This window comes from Pipistrellus kuhlii, unplaced genomic scaffold, assembly GCF_014108245.1.
Source record: "Pipistrellus kuhlii isolate mPipKuh1 unplaced genomic scaffold, mPipKuh1.p scaffold_m20_p_2, whole genome shotgun sequence".
Lineage (NCBI taxonomy): Eukaryota > Metazoa > Chordata > Mammalia > Chiroptera > Vespertilionidae > Pipistrellus > Pipistrellus kuhlii.
Genome location: NW_023425515.1, coordinates 20,109,259 through 20,130,123, shown reverse-complemented (window position 1 = coordinate 20,130,123; position 20,865 = coordinate 20,109,259). Strand labels below are relative to the sequence as shown.

The 20,865-nt window shown below is 39.3% G+C and overlaps 1 protein-coding gene across 1 annotated transcript in view; it reads right to left on the bottom strand.

Annotated features, from left to right (window-relative positions):
* PPM1L (protein phosphatase, Mg2+/Mn2+ dependent 1L) overlaps positions 1-20,865 on the bottom strand; it is a 237,203-nt gene that overhangs the window by 47,301 nt on the left and 169,037 nt on the right. The window contains exon 2 of the mRNA XM_036443654.2: positions 17,795-17,969. Within this exon, the coding sequence (XP_036299547.1) occupies positions 17,795-17,969 (175 nt within the window). The remainder of the gene's footprint in view (positions 1-17,794; positions 17,970-20,865) is intronic.

Here is a 20,865-nt window from a genome sequence, read left to right as displayed (position 1 = left end):
TGGCCTCAGGTTGGGATCCAGCTAAGGGGGAACAGGTAGCTTTGCACGTTAATGACCCAACCATCAGATGGCTCTCCATGAGTTACACCACACTCTTATTTCTTCAAAGAAGTGGGATGTTTTCCAGAGTGCAACGACCTGATCTCCACTAAGGCTTTGAGACAAATGTGGAAGGGGACAGTTTTACTGTTTTGTTTACTAGGCAGGTGTGTGTTGGTTTTCATAAATGGAATGGTTTTTATGATACAATACATCACTAAGAATTGTTCAGTCTACCCTGACTGTCAACAGCTTTGAGATGCATTTATGGTTTGTTTGTGTTGGGGTTTTACTTTTGGGGGGAATTCTGCGAACCTATGCCATCAACACAGGCATCTAAAATACAAGTGATACACTAATAATCCTTGGAGAATATTTATCTGTTTAGAGTCCAGGGTAACTATCAATGCATTTAAGATTTAATTTGGGGTGAGATACAATGGTTAAGAAAGGGACGAAAGGGGAAATTTGAATAAAATATTCTTAGCGAGAGCATTTTAGCTCTTTTGCATAGTGATGAGACTTGTTTCTCAAGTAATAAAGACACATGAGAAACCTTTGAAGAAAACAAATCACCACTGTTCCAAACATTCCAAACGTTATCTGAGAGAACTTTATGACTAGAGCTACCCGTAAATACTTGTTATCTCCACAGAGAAGGAGAAAGAATGTATTTTATTAACTAGAAAGGACCAAGGGTAAACAAACTTCCAATATGGCAATGAGAAATAGCACTTTCTCAAGTTTCAAGTGCTGGTTTTAGAGAATATAAAAAGTTATTGAAAATTCATTGGACACTCATTACAATACTATAATGTGGATACTGTACAACACATCAAACCACATTTTAATATTTTCAAGTACTCCCGTAAGGAAACTGTCTGGGATTATGCCTAAACTGGTCGTGTCTTTTAAACATGTTTGCTCCAAAGTAGCAGTTCTCAACCGTGGCTGGGCAAGGACTCTCTTTTACAAAATACTGAGGTCTGAGTGCCCCACTGCTCAGAGATTCTAATTTACTTGGGTGCAGTAGGAACATAAGGCCTCCAAGGTGATTCTCATAAGCTACAAAGGCTGGTAACTATTGCTCTAAAGCAGTTTCTCAACCTTGGCACTATCAACATTTGGGACCAGACAGTTCTTTGCTGTGAGGGGCTTTCCTGTGTAGTACAGCGTGTTTAGCAGCATCTTTGGCTAGATACCACCCGCTCTGTCTTCCACTCCCCTTCCTCAGTTGTGACAATCAAAATGCCTCCAGACATTGTTAAATGTCGGAGGAGAGGGAGATAGATGGGAACTTGCCCCTGGTTGAGAAGCACTCCTGTAAAGAGTATCAGCGTAAACCCATTTTATTATTTTGGGCTGTTAGAAAACAATTCCTGATAAATGAAAGCAGGGCAAAACAGACACTCGTTTGAGACTCTAGCAAGAAAGACCCAGCAGGCACCAGGGACAGTATGCTGATGTTAGAGCACAGAATGCAACTGCAGACCCCCAAGTGCTCAGAGATTATAAAAATACTGAGAATGTCATAAATTCAGTAAGTCTTCAAAATATCCATTTAAAAACTAGCACAAGTGCATCTAGTCAGGGATTTACAGATTAGAAGTAGATTTGACCATAGATGTCATCTCTGACCTCATTGTATTTTGTAAAGCTTTCATGTTATTAAATAAATAAATAAATAAATAAACAAATAAATATCTGCTAAAATCTTGTCAACAGGCAACTGTTTTTAGACAAGTTCATTTTCTTTGGTAGCTCTGGAATATTGATTTCTCCTACAGAGGAATGTTTACAGGGAAGTACAGTCAATGGAAGAGGTTTGGCATTACTGACATTACAGCTAAAAGAGAAAAATAACACAACTAATTGTTCTCTGACCTTCCAGGCATATAACACTTTCAGGACTGATTTAAAAAATATATATATCTTATTGATTTTTTATAGAGAGGAAGAGAGAGGGATAGAGAGTTAGAAACATTGATGAGAGAGAATCATCAATCAGCAGCCCCTTGCACACCCCCCACTGGGGATGTGCCCGCAACCAAGGTACATGCCCCTGACCGGAATTGAACTCGGTACCCTTCAGTCCGCAGGCCAATGCTCTATCCACTGAGCCAAACTGGTTTCGGCTCAGGAGGGATTTTTAAAATACATGTAGGCCTGCAGACAAGTAGGCAAATTTGGCTGAATTTTTCTATTTACATGGGCCAAGACTTTTCACAAGCTGAATCGTGAGTGCAAACATAAAATGCACCTCTAATGCCGTGAGGGCATTTTCATTTTTCCTAGATCTTTAACGGGTAATCTCAGATTGAATTTCCTGTGGCTTGGAAAGCAATTTGAAAAGAGTAGTAGGTTAAAAATACATGAGTTTTCTCAAAAATAATGTTTTTCTCAAAACATTTTAAAAAGAATTTAGGTGCAAAGAAACAGCTAGGAAATGGGGGGAATGTTATTTGTTATGTCATCCACATTCTTCTCCTACTAAAGCTGACACAATGAGAGACTTACTTGTTTATAGCTGTTTTCTTTGGGAACAAAGAATCTGAGATAGGGTTTTGGTAGAAAAGTAGAGGACCACAAGTAAGGGCAATTATGGCATAGTGAGAAGTGGAAGAGACAGACAAGGTAATCAGTGACTTCTTCACTTTTTTCTCTACACTATAGAAAATGCACCCAAGAGGCAATAAGGAAAAGAGAGAAAACATTTATTTTTATTTATTTTTTTTTTTTACTGAAGACAATTGCTGGGTCAAATACAGAAACAAATTTTTATCCAGTTATTCTACTCATCCATTTTATTTTATATTTTTATTTTACTTTATCTTTTTATATTTATTTATATTTATATTTTTGTTAATACTCGCATGAAGAGGACACTTTTCCATTGATTTTTTTTTTTTAGAGAGAGAGAGTGGAAGGGTGTTGGAGAGACATAAAGAGAGAAACATCAATGTGAGAGAATCACACTGACTGGTTGCCTCCCACATATGCCTGCAACCAAGGTACATGTCCTTGACTGGAATTGAACCTGGGGCCCTCCAGTCCATGGGCCAATGCTCTATTCACTGAGCCAAACCAGCTGGCTACTCTTCTATTTTAAAAATTAAAGACAAACAGGTCATCAAATTATGTAATAAAAATAAAAAATTTAAATGGGTTAAATTTAGGACATAGCTAGTTAAAGGAATAAACAGAAAAAACGAGGGATGGGTAGTGAGGGAATAGTGAGAGAGAGAAAAAGGCTATTACAATCTAGAGAATAATACCTTAATCTTGAAGCATTGAGAATACTGCTGTGAAAAACTAAGCTTCAATTTCACATCTGTAGGGATACATGGATGCTATGGTCTAAATATGTGTGTCCTCCTCAAATTCTAATGTTGAAATCCTGATGCCCAATATGATGATATTAGGAGGCAAGGCCTTTGGGACTTGAATAGGTCATGAGGATGGCGTCCTCATCAAGGGGATTAGTGCTCTTATGGAAGAGGCCTGAGAGATCCCCATAGCCCTATCTACCATGTGAAGACACAAGAAGTATAAAGTATATAATCCAGAAGACAGTCTTCGCCTGACCATGAGAACACCCTAATCTTGGATTTTCAACCTTTAGTTTGGTGAGAAATCAATTTCTGTTGTTTTTCAGCTGAGTGGTAAAAGTCTGTGGTATTTTTTTTTTTATAGCACCTGGAACAGACAAGACACTGTGCATTTTAAGAAACTCTAGAAAGTAATATCCTTGTGGGTTGAGGAGTCAGAAGTGAGCATCAAAATATTTGATAACTGATACATTGAAGGCACTGCCACTGATCAAATGAAACATAACTTACAAATATGGGAAAGGATGCTGGGTCTAAACAATCTAAGGTCATCCTGGTGCTGGTTCCAGGGTTGAACACTCCAGCGTTGGACTTACGGGAAGTGGATGTAGGTAGTGATTAGAAAATGAGAGGAAAAGGTGATGATAATAGAGAGGGGAAATGAAGGAATTGGCAGAGTAGGAATAGATCTTTTTACAGCACAGACTGTGGTGGCCTATCTCCAGGATGCCCACAGTGGCTGCATCTCTCCAGGCATTCTCACCCTCGTGGAGTGCCCTCCCACTCTGAATTAGGGTTAGACTGTGTGACCGAGAATATATGGCAGAAATTATGGCATGTCACTTCCAATACTAGGTTATAAAAGGCTGCAGCTTCTGTCTCAGGTCCTCCCTGGCTCTTTCTCTTAGATCACTTACACTGAGGGAAGCCGTGCACAAACAGCCTGTAGACAGGCCCCTGGGGGAAGGAAGCCTCTTATTAAAAGCCACAGGGGTGAGCTTGGAAGCAGCACTTCCAAGTCTTCAGAGACTGCTACCCTGGCTGACGACTTGACCGCAACCTCACGGGAGAACCAACCAGGATTCTGGACACTGAGAAGATGTGTGAGATAATGAACATGTATTGTTTTAAGCTACTAAATTTTGAAAATTAAGCTATTAAATTATGCAGCAGGAGATAACTAATATACAGCAATGAAAAAAAAAGCAAAAAACAAAACAAAACAAAACCTACAAATGAACAGACTCTTAAAAAGATAGCCCAACACTTAACTTGAGGAATTGCTTTTCCACCCAGGAATAGGGCAAGGAAGGACAAGGACAGGGTTAGTCTTTGGCTGGTTTTTGTTTTGTCCTGGTTAGGAAGTTAATTTATGCAAAGTACAAGATAGTTAATCCTCTCCACCATGAAGAGGATTGACAAATTACCCTATATACCAAACTAAATACATTCCAAATTAAGTATCAGCAAAGATAATAACAAAGATGCCATCATTTAGGGTGCCTACCACATGTCTATCATTTTCCACACATTAATTCTCAGAAGCAGCTCCACAAGGTATGATATTATAAGGAATTATCACAAAGCTTATCTTCAAAGCCTAGGCTCTTTTCATTATACTATACTTCCTTATAAGGAAATCAGTAAATGTTTGGCTGTCATTCAGGAAAGAAAGAAAGCGACTTAAAGGTGAAGCAACACAGCAAGTCAAGTAACTTGTCAGACACAGGAATGTCAAGCTTGAGGTAAAGCAGATGCAACAAATAGGAAGTGAGATTAGGAACCACCAAATCCCCAACAGCTCATTGCTCATGAATACCCTTCTTCTCCTTCTTCTCATTTGTCTTCTTCTTTCTTCTTTTCCCAATAAAACCAGGCCTCTCTGGACTGTGGGATCAGCTCTGGCTCAAGGTATAAAGACTACTAAAAACCCGATGGCAGGGGCCCTGCCACCCAGGTGCTCTTTGGTACAGTACTGAGTTTGTCTCGCTACCCACTTTCTCTCACCCTGACTTTGCAGTTCCAGGATGGCTGGCCTTGCCACTCAGTTCTTTCCTTGACTTATTCCAGGGATATACCCGATTTAGTGAAAAGCTTTATTGAAAACAAGGAGAATGGCTTTCTGCCTTATTTATAGTCTATTTCCAGCACAGAAGATATGGATTAATGCACTAGTAAGATTTTGTTTAGTTTTATTTATTTTTTGTGAATTTTTAAAAATAGAAGGCCCATGGGAAAAGTTAAAAATTCTAACAGTGCAATAAGAGGATTCAGTAAAAGAAAAAGAAAAAGAAAAAAAAGTAAAAATTAAGTCTCCTTCCCCAGCTCCTGCTCTCCAGAATAACCACTATGGTGAGTTATCTATGGAAGGTGATTAATTTTTACTTATGTGAAAATGTACAACCCAGTTTGAAAACTGGATCTCACTGTGCCACTCAGGTTGAAGGGCCGGGGGACTTTAATTCATCCATCACGAAAATGAGGATTGGCCCATTTATTTTGGTTCGAGCTGGGAAGCTGAGTACGGTTACATCAAACAAAGCGCCATCACCTTCTGTCTTCTGCTATATGTAAGATGTTCTGTAAATGCATTTGAGTACTCTCTACATTGGACATAGCCGTGTGCTTATACAGGAGCTTTAAAAAAAACATGAAATAAGTATCCTCAGCATTATAGATGATGGTTACACAAGAAATGGCCATGAGATGAACTCACATGTATTTCCTGTAAAGAAGTTTTAAGATTACACTGGCTGCATCTTTATATGGGACATCTATGCACCGTTTCACACTCTCTTGCTACTGGTATAGGGACCAGGTCAGCCCAGATGCAGACTTGACTTCTTCCTTAGAGCTTATCCGATGTCAAAGTGTGTGTGTGGGAGGCCTGAAGAACCCACTTAGCATACGGACATATGTTAACCAAAGTGCAGAGAAGCTAATGTAAATGGAACTACCCTCGACAAATGAGGGTAGTGGCTAAATGCTTCCCCCTTCACCTGCTGGTGGATGGGTCTGAGCCCCATTCATGAGCTTCCTTAGGAGGTTCCTTAGCAGGTGCCCTCAGGGGAGACCAACTCCACTGTGTATCCTCCTAGTAGCTTTCCCTGGTTTCTCTTTTCTCTTTTTTTCTGTTTCATTCCCAAGGCCCTGCACGTCAGCTCCCGAGGCTTGTATTCCTGAATTAACTGGCTGCGCTCAGCTTTTTATTTCAGGCTCTGCTTTCAGGGAACTCGGGTGGAGATCATGTTTAATGCCCCATACACAAGGTACCTTGTGAAAAAGTCCCCATAAACTTTAGTACCAGAAGAGAAGTCGTCTCCTAGTGAAAATTTGTTTTATTTGGTCTGTCCTTCATGGTTAGCATGTTTGCTTCCTTCTCTTTCTGTGGCTTTGATTCTCTGTTTTTATTGTAACATTATTAGTGGATGTATGTTAAATCAAACTTTCAGGAAGCAAGTAGAATGTAAATAACAAAAAAAAAATGTAATTTTGCTACATCCTTGAATGAGGAAGACTGAGATCAGAGGAATGGAAAGCCAGGCTCAGGTGCAAAAGAAGCCAGTTAAGAGTGTGATTTTGAGGCCGGCCTTAAGAGACAGATTTATAGACACCATAGTAAAGATTAGCAATAAACTCAAAGGGAGAAGGCTTCTAACATGGCCGTCTTTTTCCATTTCTTAGACGCTCAGCACCCAGCCAGATCCCGGCACAGTAAATGTTTGTGTGAGTGAAGAGTGTTTGTCGCAGCGATTTCTGTGTAGTCGGCTTACAGTTCCCTCGGATTGACTGCAGAACAACCTCGCACATTCAGGTGCCTCCTGAGGGCACATACTATAGCAACTCTTCATCCAGTCAGATTCATCAGCATGGCTTAAGCCACACAGGCTTGAGACAAGGACATTGACTACAGAAATGAACACCAAGAGAACACCTCTGGGCACTAGAAGGTGACTTGAAAACTGTGCTTTTCAGGAGGCAATTTATCAGACAAAACTTCGGTGTCTACCAGCTCCCGAAGACTAAGCTCAACATTCGTACGGTGTGACATTAAACAGCAGTCCAGCTGCCTCTGATCACAGATCTTCCCGGTCTGGAAGCCAGCCAGAGGATGCATTTTGCTTACCTCTCACTAATACAAATGGACAGTAAAAGTACATTAGGAATTCGGGCACTTTAAAACTGTCCTATTATCCCCCCCGACAGACTGAAGGTCTTACCACTAACTTGGATCTCATTAAAATTTATTATGAGCATTCCAACAAGGCCTATAGGATCCCAGCTACAAAATTCCAATAGAAAGAAAGAAAGAGATACAGATAGCATCGGCATCCTGTCTCTGGCTGGTCAATGCCTTCTAAATTGTGACCACCTGGCACAATTATTTTCTTTGAAGTGCACACATTTTCTCCAGCCCATCGCAATCAAACACTACTTTAGAGCAGGTAGTAGCATCACTTCCCTTGTGGCTAACAATGACAACTTGATTGGAAAGATAAACAGCTCCAGTCAAATGTGCTAATCACCAGAGGTGGCACTTCCTGGTTCAAAATCTCAATGTCAGCCTGTGGTTTCCAGTATTTTCGCATATTTAAAAATGTTTTAATCTTATTTTGTCCGCTGCAAAACTTGGATCAGAGTATTTTCCCCATCATAGTACTTTCACAATCTTTAACACTAATTACCTTTTTTTAAATTTGGAGATCTCATAAGGAAACAGACAATGCTGATGACATTGAGATAAGCTAATGTAAACTAATCATTATTATTTGGACAGTAACACTTAGAATATGGAAGGTGATGCTATAGCAAAGGGCAAGAATAAATCGGGATAAGGCACTGGCATAGAACCACAGGTACAGAAAGAAAGAAAGAAAAAAGCATTACAATAAACCTGCCTTTAAAAACGCAATGGGAATTATTTAAAGTTCAAGATAAACAGTTCAAGAAACTTATGGGTTCTCTCATGATTTTCTGATTTATTTAAGAGAAATAAACAAATAGATTTACTTTCTGCTTTCTATATCTAAAAACCAATTCTTTCTTCCTCTGGGTATCTATTGTCCTCAACACAGCACTGATTCCTCTCTACTCTAGTCACCTGTTTCTACCACTGTCTCAGTGCCTGGCTCACTCAGTTAATGTTTACGGAGTGAATAAATGAATGAGCCAATGAATTCTAAGTGAACTGAAGACAGAAAGTCAATGCTGAAAGAGACCTAAGAAAATATCGAATCGAAAGCCCTCGTTTTACAGTTGAAGAAACCAATCAGGGAGGTTCAATGGCTCGCCACAGACACAGAAGCTGACCCCAGAGCTTGAGAATCACCCGTTTGGGTGCTTTGAACTGCCATGGATGTCAGTTTTCTAGTTTGTAGATGGAAAGACACTTTGTTTAGTTACTACTCCCCCACTCCTTATCTTTTGGCTTCTTCAATCCACATACAAAAGGGGAAGTGTAAGAAATTCAAATCAGCTTGGTTAACAAGATTGATTTTACTTGCCAGAAAGAAGTTCTCTGATTATAAGTGGATTTTGGCTACCTATTTAAGTCCTCACTGTTATATAACTAAAAACTATTGATAGCTGCATTATAAACATCTTCATTATGTTTATGCCAATCAGGTTATTATTCTCATCTTTTCACAAATAAGAAACACACCTCCAAATTCATGGATTCTATTATACATGGTGATGAGAACTAAAACACAAATAAAAGAGAGGGACAGTATTGAAAATATTAACAGGTTATAGTGGTATATTATGGTGGTATATTATGCAGCCATTATGAATTACTTTTATGAGTAGTTTCTAAGAGCATGGAAAAATATAATTATATTTCAATGTTGATGAGAAAATATATAAAAATTTAGGTAGAAATAATTAAAAACCCAGCAGAGAAAAATGACCAGAAGTAAATACACTAAAAATGATGGTTATGTTTAAGTAATAGTGATACTATTGTATTAGCTACTTATTTTTTTTAAAGTATATTTTATTGAATTTTTATAGAGAGGAAGGGAGAGAGATAGAGAGCCAGAAACGTCGATGAGAGAGAAACACTGACCAGCCGCCTCTTGCACACCCCCCACCGGGGATGTGCCCGCAACCAATGTACATGCTCTTGACCGGAATCGAACCTGGGACCTTTCAGTCCGTAGACCGACACTCTACCGCTGAGCCAAACCAGTTTCGGCTGTATTAGCTACTTATTAATAACTAGTGACCTGGTGCACAGATTCGTGCACAGTGAAAGGAAATTAATTAGAAGGTGGCCAGCGTGACGTGCCAGACATGCCTTGGAGCCAATCTCCTGTGGCCCCTCCCTAGTGTCCGAGCCATGGCTCAAAGGGTGTCTGTGGAATAAGTGGGGTCCCTCTGGCAGGTGGAGTCCCTTAATCTGGCCTACAAGGATTGGGCCAAAACTGGTTCTCTGACTCCCCTGAGGGGTCCTGGAGAGTAAGAGGGCACTCTGCAGAGTTGCTGTCATACAGGGTGTGGAATGCAAACGCAAGTGTGCAGTAAACCAAATTCAGGTCCTACAGTGCCCCAGCAACAATGTAACCCACCACTGAAGCGGAATCACAATTTTTCCTCTCTCATTTTGGGGTGCATCACATGAAAACCACTGCTGCCAAGTCATGGCAGTTACTGCATCTAGCGTCTTCCTCCTGGTGGTCAGTGTGTATCACAGCAATCGGATGTTCCACCATTCAGTCCATTTGCATATTAGCCTTTTATTATGTAGGATAGGAAAGGAGCAAAGGGGAAGGTCAGACATAAGCATGGCCATTTGGGAAGCTTCACCAGGAAGCTGCAACTTTGCACTCCCCAGGGAAGCACCAGCCCATTCCCTACAAAATGCTGGGGGAAAGGGAGCCAATAAAGGGGAGATGGGCCCATGCACAGTAAAGTTGGAGTGATCCAGGGAAAGTGCTTGTAAATCAAACCTGGGAACAGAAATCATTGGCTAGGAGAGTGGAGTTACACAACCTCCCAAAGAGAGGAGTTTGCTCTCTCAGCTCTAGGCTCATGGTTCTCTTAGCTCTCGGGTTCCTTGGGCTTTGTTCCTGCCCATGTTTCCCACAGCCAAGGGGCCCTGCAGACCCCACATACCATGGTCTGATGGACTGCAACTGGGAACACAAACTAAGCTAACTTGATGCTGGGTTTGACTATGTTTCAATAAGGAAAGGAAACTCTGGACCCTGGCTCTGATCTTAGCCTTGGGATATCGCTGATATTTTCCATGGGATGATCCAAGAATTCCACTTCCATGAGCAGCAGGTGGGGACGAGGACATCTACTCATTGGTAACAATATAGGGTTTAGCTTTTCCTTTTCTATTTTTCCATATTTTAAAAATGTTTTAGACGCACTATATTGCTCTTTTGTAGTGGAAAAATGAAACAGCAATTTTTTTATTTTTTTTTTACAGAAATTCAGAAGTTGGAGTCAGAGGTTCCATGACCAGTATTCAATTTCCCTTTTTAAATTTCTTTTGGGTCCCTGTTCTTTTTTCTTCCTTCCAAATCCTATCAGCAGCCTCTGGCAAGAATATCTTTTGAGACCATAAACCAGGTCCTGATTGAAGGTTTAAAGTAAAGAAACCTTAGTGCCACCTCTTCCCTTAGGACCTGTTAAAGAAACTTACCTGTTAAAGAAATTCACCCTATTTGTTAGAGTGAAGAATTTCCTGCAAATGCCTTTTACTACTTTTTTTTTTTTTTTTTTTTTTTTTTTTTTTTTTTTTAATGTTCTTGGCAAACCTGAAAAGACTCTAAATAATTCACAATCTCTTTTCTTGAGTTTGGTTTCTTGATATGTGTTCAGTTTTTCCCTCCCATGGCAGGAAATGGCTTTCCTTTGGAGATCACTGATTACTCTGACAATAATGGCTCAATTAAATCATAGATGAACTTTTAGGTATCACCTATTTTAAGAAGAATAAAATAAGCTCAATAGGAGGTAACTCTCCAGCTACTTTCCAAATTGTTTAGAGCATATCCCCCACCCTCTAAAAAAGCTATTTTCCCAAAAAGTACAGTACAGTACGTGGAGTGTCTTCCCGGCAGGTAGCTTTGCTTGGGCTTAGCTCTCAGGAATGTCCAATATAGACCTGCATCAGGGCATCACAAAGCAGAGGCTGAAAAATGAATTCTGTCACTGCTTTCTGACATCCTCTGGGAAACTTGTGTGATTGCCTGACACTTGGAAATGGATTTGTAGGTCCCCAGCTTTAACTGATGCCCAAATGAACACAATAAACAGCCAGCTGAATTCTCTCTTTCCCTCACCTGCAATGCCTGGTTCACTTCCTACTTGCAAGTGGTCGTTGTATATGGTAGGAACTTGTGCTCATTGGAAAGCTATGTGGATTGCTAGTAAGAGCAGAAATAAAATCCTCACTGGCCTTAGATTTAACTCTGAGAAAAAGATCTAAGCTGGAACTTAGGCAACTGTCTCGAGGCCTGCAACAAGATATCTCCACTGGCCAGTCCACCCAGCACAGGCATACTCAGCTTTTCCCAAAGTGCTGTTGCTTAAGCCTGAGGGTGCTTGAGTGTGCAACAGAGAATATTACTCTCAAATAAAGGGGCATACTCTCCTCACAATTCCCTCAATCACAAGGCATCACAAGCTGTATTACTTTATCCTTAACAAGGGAATATGTAGGTTATTTATTCATACCCAAACTTAAAAATAAATGAAAAACAATTTGCCCCAGTCAGTGTGTCTAGGTGGGTTAAGCAATGTTCCATGCACTGAAAAGTCATCAGTTGGATTCCCTCTCAGGGCACATTCCTAGGTTGAGGGCTTGATCCCTGGGCAGAATGCATATGGGAGGCAACTGATCCATTTTTCTCTCTCCTATCAAAGTTTCTCTCTGTCTTCCTCTCTCTCCCTTCCTCTCTCTCTTTAAAACACAATAACACATCAATAAAAACATATTTTTAAAAAAACAGTTTAACATTACTTAATGAAACAAAAATAATAATATACAAGCACAAAAATAATCAAGGAGAGGAAAGATTCCCTCTCCTGCTATTTTAACCCTTCAATTTTTGCTTCCTATAACAAATAATGAATATTGAGGTTAACGATGTTCTCTGAGATGATGTGAAATGCTATTTTGATCACTTCTCAAATCATGCCACTGCTTCCCTTAGTGTCTAAGCTGAATCTATAGAAATGTGTATAAACTTGGATTTGAAATAAAAATATTAATAGATCAAATGTAAACCATATTTTCTTACTTTGTAGCATTAATAAATGCTAGTAAAAATATCTAAGCTATCTTAATGAGGACTCATAAATGATGGCTCAGAGCCTCTCCTTTCAAAATCTAGTTTTGCCTGGATCCCACCCCACCAACAAAAGTATGCCTGGGCATCCTCTTGTATAGATGCTAAAAAGACTGAATAGTGGTCTTTGAGCCTGGTATTGTGTGAACTACATGGCTGTGTGAAGAGACAGGGGAAAGTTGATGGAGCAAGCAGAAAGTTCAAGAAGAAGCTACATGCTACCTTGAAAAAGCTGTGGCCACCTGAGTTTTCCATTGCCAAGAGACCAGAATCATAGTTTTAGAAATGGAAGACATCTATGAAATCCTGTTCACTCCTTTGTTTTATGGCAAAATAGGGTTTAGGGAGATTTAGTGACTTAATCAAGGTCATATGTCTGGTTGGCAGTAGGGCTAGCAATAGAATCTGGGTCTTTTGGTCTAAGACCTCTTTCAATTATACCACAAAACTTAATAATCACTATAATAATCCAAACTTAAAAAAACACATTTGGATAAAAATCCTTCTTAAGTGGTTTACACAATTCCTACTTCTATATATAGAGTATAATTAAACTTTTTCTCTGTGACTCAAGGTCATCATTATGAAGATTAATGATGTCAACTCTATATACTACAGAGTCTACAAATGCCAACTTAATGTAGAGTGCAGCACATTGCTGGGAATACGATTTCTATGAATTTGCTCTTTGCTTTTATTCTTTGCTGTTTTTAGGTCTCTGCCCCCAGTATCATCCCCTTTCCCCACCTTCTAATTCTAAACTGTGGTTTTCTAAAATCTGTTTTTTAGAGTAATATGAAATGCAGACAAATGTTCATCATATTTATTGCAGCATTATTCACAAAAACAAAACCCAAACGTCCAACATAGGAGAATGATTAGTAAGTAGTACTTTCAAAGAGCAGGACATTATGTGGCCATTAAAATGACTGTCACATGAAGAGGTTTTAATAAAATAAAGAAGAGCTTATGTCATAGTGTTAGATTAAAAATGTAGGATACAAAGCTACTAGATATCAATAACATTTTGCTTAGAGTGAAAGAAACGTATCAAATGTTTACAATGATAGGATTACTGATAATTATTATTCTATTATTATACCATTCTACTTATTTCTATTTGTTTCTATAATAAAAGTACAATACTCAATGTCAAAACAAAAAATTTTAAAAACATCACATTGGAAAATATAATCTAACAGGTGAGAATCTAAAGCTTTGGTGACTTGGTATGGTTGAAGGTGGCTTTTGCTTCCTTCCCATTTCTTTGCTGAAAGTCAGGTTTTTGGATAGTTGAATTGTGGAAGAATAAAAATGTCAGATACTTATATGTTTAACTAGGGGCCCAGTGCACAAAATTCGTGCATGGTGATGGTGAGGAGTCCCTTTAGCCCAGGCTGCACCCTTTCCAATCTGGGACCCCTCAGGGGATGTCCGACTGCTGGTTTTGGACTGATCCCATAAACCAGCAGTGGGACATCCCTCTCACAATCTGGGACCACTGGCTCCTAACTGCTCACCTGTCTGCCAGCCTAATCCCTTTAACTGCTCTCTGCTCTCCCCTACTGGCCTGGTCTCTCCTAACCACCTGTGCCTCAGCCCCACCACCATGGCTTTGTCTGGAAGGATGTCCAGATGTCAGGTCTAATTAGCATATTACCCTTTTATTAGTATAGATGGGAAAGAGAGGAAACTGAGAGGGCAAGACAGAAGAGATTCTGAGCCAATGCTTTTAGACAAGTGTCTAAGGATTTTTCATTAACTGGTTTTTAGAAATTTAGAAACCACAGATGTGGTAACTGTCACACAGGCTGATTTGTCAGTGGATGAGCATGAAAGGCAAATTAACCTCTCCACAGACAAAGAAGGGCATTTTCTAATTGATAATTAACCACTTCCTAAAACTGGGAGAGCTGTATTAAGAATGTGAACAAGTAAAAACTGGGATAGCATAGAAAGAAGGTAAGCAGTTGAAATCAATGTCTTTGTATAAAATGTTTAGATCAGAAGGTATCAGAAACCTTCTCTTCTATCCTATTTTCTGATTCCTTTGTATTATGATAACCTATTTTTCTTTTTAATAGCAATGACTTCTCCAATCTTCTCCTCGTTCTTTGAATGAAATCATTAAGATGTGGATAGTACAGCAGAAGGCAGTTGAGATTTTACAACACACAGTGACCGTCACTGACTCATACATACACAGCCCCCACCAAATGCATCACCTCATGCAAGAACGACCAAGGGCAAACTGAGTCCGGAGTGGCTGATTTAACATAGATGTTGCTTGACTTCTCAAAGCTTCTGAATCATTTTTAAAAAATTTGCCTTTGCCTCCCCAAAGATGACATGCCAAGAAAAAACTAGAGTCCTTTAAACTGGTCTGTGGGATAGAAAAGATCATAAATCTGTTCTCATTTGGCATGAGTGGCATTTCTAATATAATTCCTAAGGACTTCCTCAAATGTGACATACTTTCTTATCATAATAACCCTGTGAGATATTATTAGCTCAAATTGATATATGAAGACACCGAGGCTCAAAGACATTAATTTGCCAAAGGTCACCACTAAGCTAAAGGAAAAGCCTGGAATTCAGATTTTCTACTCTCAATCTTATAGTGATTTCCGCTGTTTCATGCTGCAGGTTTATTGGTACATTAATTTGGTGCCGAAGCATTTGCTCCCAAAGGCCATGTACGAGAGCACCTCTGCAGACCAGAAGTTGCTCAACAATATGCAGGTGAGTAGAAAATTTCAATGGTGGGAAGTTGTAGCTGGTTGCAGTAGGGCAAGGAAAGCCCAGATTAATTTATAATAGGAGGTTGGAGTCCCAGCTGTAAGGCTAAGTATATTACTGTAAGCAAGTCTATGGGTCTTATACCTGCTTAGTGTGGAGTCTACATGGGCCCTTTCCTCACAAAGATTGCATCTCTCTTATCTGCACAAACCCACATTCATAATTTGTCTTTCAGGGTTTAAACCAATGTCCTCTCCTAAAGAACTTAACTCCAGTAACTTGTGAATACTACAGAGTGTACTCATGCCCAAAATCTGGAATTTTTATTCACAAGTCATATGTGTGTGTTTTAGCTCTCCAGCTAGACTTTAAACAAGATCTGCCTTGCTGGAGTATGTTGTGGGTTCGATTCCCAGTCCAGGTCAGGGAGTGTATGGGAAGCAACCAATTGATGCATGTGTCTCATATACATGTTTCTCTCTCTTTCCCCTCCTCTCCTCATGCCTCCTTTCCTTCCACTTCACTTTCTCTAAAAATCAATGAAAAAAATATCCTTAGTGAGGATTAACCTTTAAAAAAGGCGTTTTCAACATCTCTAATACTCCTCTGCCTTTTCAGAACTCTTCCCTCTTTCTTCCAACTGCCAAGTACAGTGGTTGGCAAACTCATAAGTCAACAGAGCCAAATATCAACAGTACAATGATTGAAATTTCTTTTGAGAGCCGAAAACCGATTTCTGTGCATGGGCCACGAACTTTTAATCGCATTGTACGTGTGTGCCCACACGTGGTATTTTGTGGAAGAGCCACACTCATGGAGCCAAAGAGCTGCATGTGGCTCGCGAGCCACAGTTTGCCGACCACTGGCCTAGTATATCACTATGCCTTGGACAAATGCCTACTGAATGAATGAGAACCTGCATTCAGGCAGTGGAAGCCTGAATTGATTTGTAATAGGAGGTTGGAGTTCCAGCTCCATAGCTGAGTAACTGTGTTACTGCAGGCAAGTCTGTGAGTCTCAGGTTTTTCATCATAAAATGATTATGGGGGTAGGTAGGTGAAGTATACGAGTTCCATGATCTCTAAGATACTTATAAATATTTAAATATTATTTTGATTGGGCCAACCATAGCCTTCACTCCATTAGGGGTGAGAGAAGAGATGAATGAGAATTCCAAAGACAAGAATGTGAAAAAACAAGGCAAATACAGAAACCAAATAGCCAACCACCCAGCAGGCAGAAGAAACCAATGTGTCTGGAAAATTAATGAGGTAAAGAAGAATCAGAGAGAGCAGAGATTTCTTAGGCGAGGCTTGAAATGTGAAGCCTGTCTGAGAGGGAGGCAAAGGGTTTATAAGGCAAAATATAAATGGGGACAGCTTCATAACTAAAAAAATTGCATTAGTGTTTAGGCATGTGTAGCATAATGTTTGTTTTTTAATTTACTCTTCTTTTGCTATTCAAGCTTGAAATCAAATGCAAAGAACATCAGCACAGAGACTGCTTAGGATCAGGAGAAAGAAAATGAGATGTGTGCTAACAACTTCCTTGTGGAAATAAAAACAGAAGGTCCTAGTAATAGGGATTGGTACTACCAACATTTGACTATTAGAAATGTTATTTTTCTGTACATTCTTCTCCATTTTGTTGGGAGGTGGGGAGTATAACCATTTTAATTAGAATATTTCTCTTAAGTTTAATTTTATTAAATATTTTAATAATTCCAAGTAATATTGCACTGGTTTCATTAAAATTTGGGTTTTAGATGACAGACCAATGTAATAAATAAAAATTGTGTTATAAGGTCTGTCTATGCCTTCAATAATAAGCTCCCTTGGATAGAATGAACGTATGGAAGGCAATGAACCAAAATATCTGGTATGATAAGAAGGACTAGAATTCATATAAGGAGTTAAGGAAAAAGAAAATCAAGTTCAGCTTGAAACTTAAAGAAAAAAAGGCAACTCTTCAGAAAAGAGATTCTCTGAAATTAAAAAGTAATACTTGAAGCAAATAATAGTTCTTGGATTATCAGATGCAAAAGTTTTCAGCTGGTATCTGAAATTGAAGTGACACTTCAAAAGATTAAATCAATGAGAGTCCATGATTGATAAAAGACCAGAAATTTTCTTTTAAGAAACAGCAAAACTGTAAAAGGAATTTGATATTTAAGAGACATTTTTTAGGAACCTCCTGATGAAATTTTTTATACTAAAACTGCAGAGAAGAAACTCACTGTTAATCCATGTTATCTACCTTTGGGTCCAGTTTGCCCTTCATCTTCTACCTCAGAAAAGGGCCTAAATTTAACCCATCTATAAAGAAAATTTCTGCAGGGAGAAAAAAAATCGCATTATTGTGTGTGTATGAAAGACAACTTACCTGCTTCATCATAGGATACAGTCAATTTCTCTAACATTTCTCGGTCAATCGACAGAATCTGTTGTTCTAGGATGGTCTGGTAAGACAAAACACTATTTTCTTTGTCTTTCTCGTAATCCTGTAGATGCAGTTTAAGGGCCTCTGGGAGTCGAGATTTTACATATTCAGCTGCAGTCTGCAAGTAAAACAGGTAAAAAAAAATTAGTATTTTTCATTGTAGGCTTTCACTTTGTCTTAGGTGCTGCAGCGAGAACTCAAAAGCACTGTGGTGCTAACCCTTTAGACAATCATATCCTTGTCACTTTTAGTCTCCACTGTACCCAGTAAGTTGACTTTTCAAATAGGCAGAATCACAGACCTCTAAGAGTTTTCTACCAGGCTGAAAGGTCTAAAAGATGATAGATTTAGTTTGTCATTCATGGAGTTAGTATTCGAAGTTTCAACAACTATCCCCCTGAATGCTGAAGGCCCCATAATAGTAATCTTACTAGATATAAATATGACTGCCCTTGTCTAGAATGCAGAAGCCAAGTCGCTTCGTCTCAGCAAAAGACAGTCTATGCTATGCCAGCTGTATTTCTACTTTGTTTTGTTGTTCTCTACTCACTAATGCTCACACGGGAATTCTTGTGAAGGGAAGAGAATGGAGAGCCTTCTGTACAAGCTGGTAATGGAATAGTGGGATAAACAGAAAAAGAGAACATCTAAGACAATGATATCTGTTAGCCAGAAAAAAGAACTGTACACCACTTAAATGTTTTGGCCTTTATGCACATACTCGAGGCCTGGTGCATGAAATTCGTGCACTCCCTCAGCCCAGCCTGCACCCTCTTGCAGTTGGGAAGTTCTCAGGGGATGTCCAACTGATGGCTTAAGCCCCTCCCCATGGCAGTCAGACATCCTTAGCACTGCCACAGAGGCAGGACAGGCTCCTCGCCACTGTTACTGCATTCGCCAGCTGTGAGCCTGGCTCAGGGCTTCTGGCTGAGCGGCGCTCCCGCTGTGAGAGCACACTGACCACCAGGGGGCAGCTCCTGGGTTGAGCATCTGCCCCCTGGTGGTCAGTGTGTGTCATACCTACTGGTTGTTCTGCTGTCCAGTCGATTTGCATATTGGCCTTTTATTATATCGGATCATTCTTAACTTGACTTTGTTCTGCTTCTACACTATCTCACAATGCACTCTCATCTAGGGACATCTGAAATTACATGCAGTGATTTTCAACCCGGTAGGCATGCTTCCCTTGGAGGTAGGAAGCAAGGCATGTATACTGTGACAAAGACCTCCCTGAAGATTCTAATATATTCGTCTGGCGGGGCTGGGGAGATAGCACACTCTTCCCCCCTTCCAGCCGAGAACACAACTAAACAGAACTATAAGAAAGAAATTAAGCGATAGAGTGGCATGTGTGAATCAGAAACTGAAATTCTTAAAACATATTTCTTAAGAATGCTGAGAGTTTAACATCTCCTTGCTGTGAATTTGACAAAATAAATGAAGGCATACACATATTGTTTAAAATTATACTCACAACCATTAGAAACTAAAATAAAAGAAACGGTCAAAAAGTATTGTCCCTGGGGTATGGGCCCAGAATAAGGAACAGCACAACAGAGCCAAATATCAACAGTACAACTATTGAAATTTCTTCTGAGAGCCAAATTTTTTAAACTTAAACTTCTTCTAACGCCACTTCTTCAAAATAGACTTGCATGGTATTTTGTGGAAGAGCCACACTCAAGGGGCCAAAGAGCCGCATGTGGCTAATGAGCCCCAGTTTGTTGACTACTGAGTTATACTAAGAAGATATTGAACAGTGGGAATAAAAAGATGAGCTAGATAAACTACCAGTAAATGCTTGTGAGGTAAGGCACAAAAGGCGCCTATTGCAACTTCTTACAGAATTTGCATACATTTATATTACCCAAGCCAACTGCAGTCTGGAAGGCAGTAAAGAAGCAGAATGACTAGGAAACTAAATTCTGGGAACCCAGTACATAGAATGCTGAGACTTAGTCATTATACTACAGAAACTATTTACTGCGCAGTGGTATATTCTTTAATTAATTACTAATGTATATGAAAAGATTTGGCCATCTGGTGTGCAAAGTGTAATTTAAAAGCTACTAAATGCTTCACAATTCATCTTTAAAAAGAAAACCTGTCAGCTATCCAATTCCAATTTATTGAGTGTCTGCTGAGTACAGCACGCTAGATTAAGACACTATCTGGAGAACAACCCTTTGCCATTAAAGAAACTGCAATTTTAATATTCAAACAACACACACACGAAATTCGAGGGAAAAGCATTGTCCAAAGCAACACAAAAATACGAATGAATCTTGAGATGAATTAGCATGTTTAATTAACATAGGAGATCTGTTGAGTGCTGCCCAGCCTCTAAAAAGAGAAATCTAGGCAAAGAGACAAGAAAAAGAATCAGGAAATCATTCCAGTAGAGTTTAAAAATCAGCTTTGAGGTTAGAAGCACTTACTAGAGAAGAGAAATGCAATCTAGAAAGTAGTAAATATGAGTTCACAGGGAGAGATAATAAGAAATGAAGTTGATAAGACTGGGAGGAGGAGGAAGCTGGCAGGCGGAGAAGGCTTACCTCCCTGATAGCCAGGGACTTTTGACTTGTAGCAGTCACAGGAAACTGAAACGTCTTAAGGAATAAAAGAAATCATCAAATATGTTTGAGGAAGAATGTGCTTGGTGCTCAGTTTAAGGCACACTGAAATAGAAGGAGATTAAAGTAAGGAGACAAGGAAAAAATCTGAAGGAAAGGAAAGCTTATCTTCTACACAGTGGTTGGACTATTAATCAGACAATCCTATTAAAGTTCAAATTGACTTTATGACAAATGAAAAAATGTGATAAAAACTTAAACAGTTTACACCTTTTACCTAGCATGTCTTTCTAGGAATTTATTTTAAGAAGTTATTTAAGAAGTTAAAGATAAGCTTTAAAGACTTGTGAGCAAACATGTTTATCAAATATTATTCATGAATAATATTTCTGGAAACCAATAATTAAATTATGGGAGGTCTAAACATTGGAAAAAAACAAC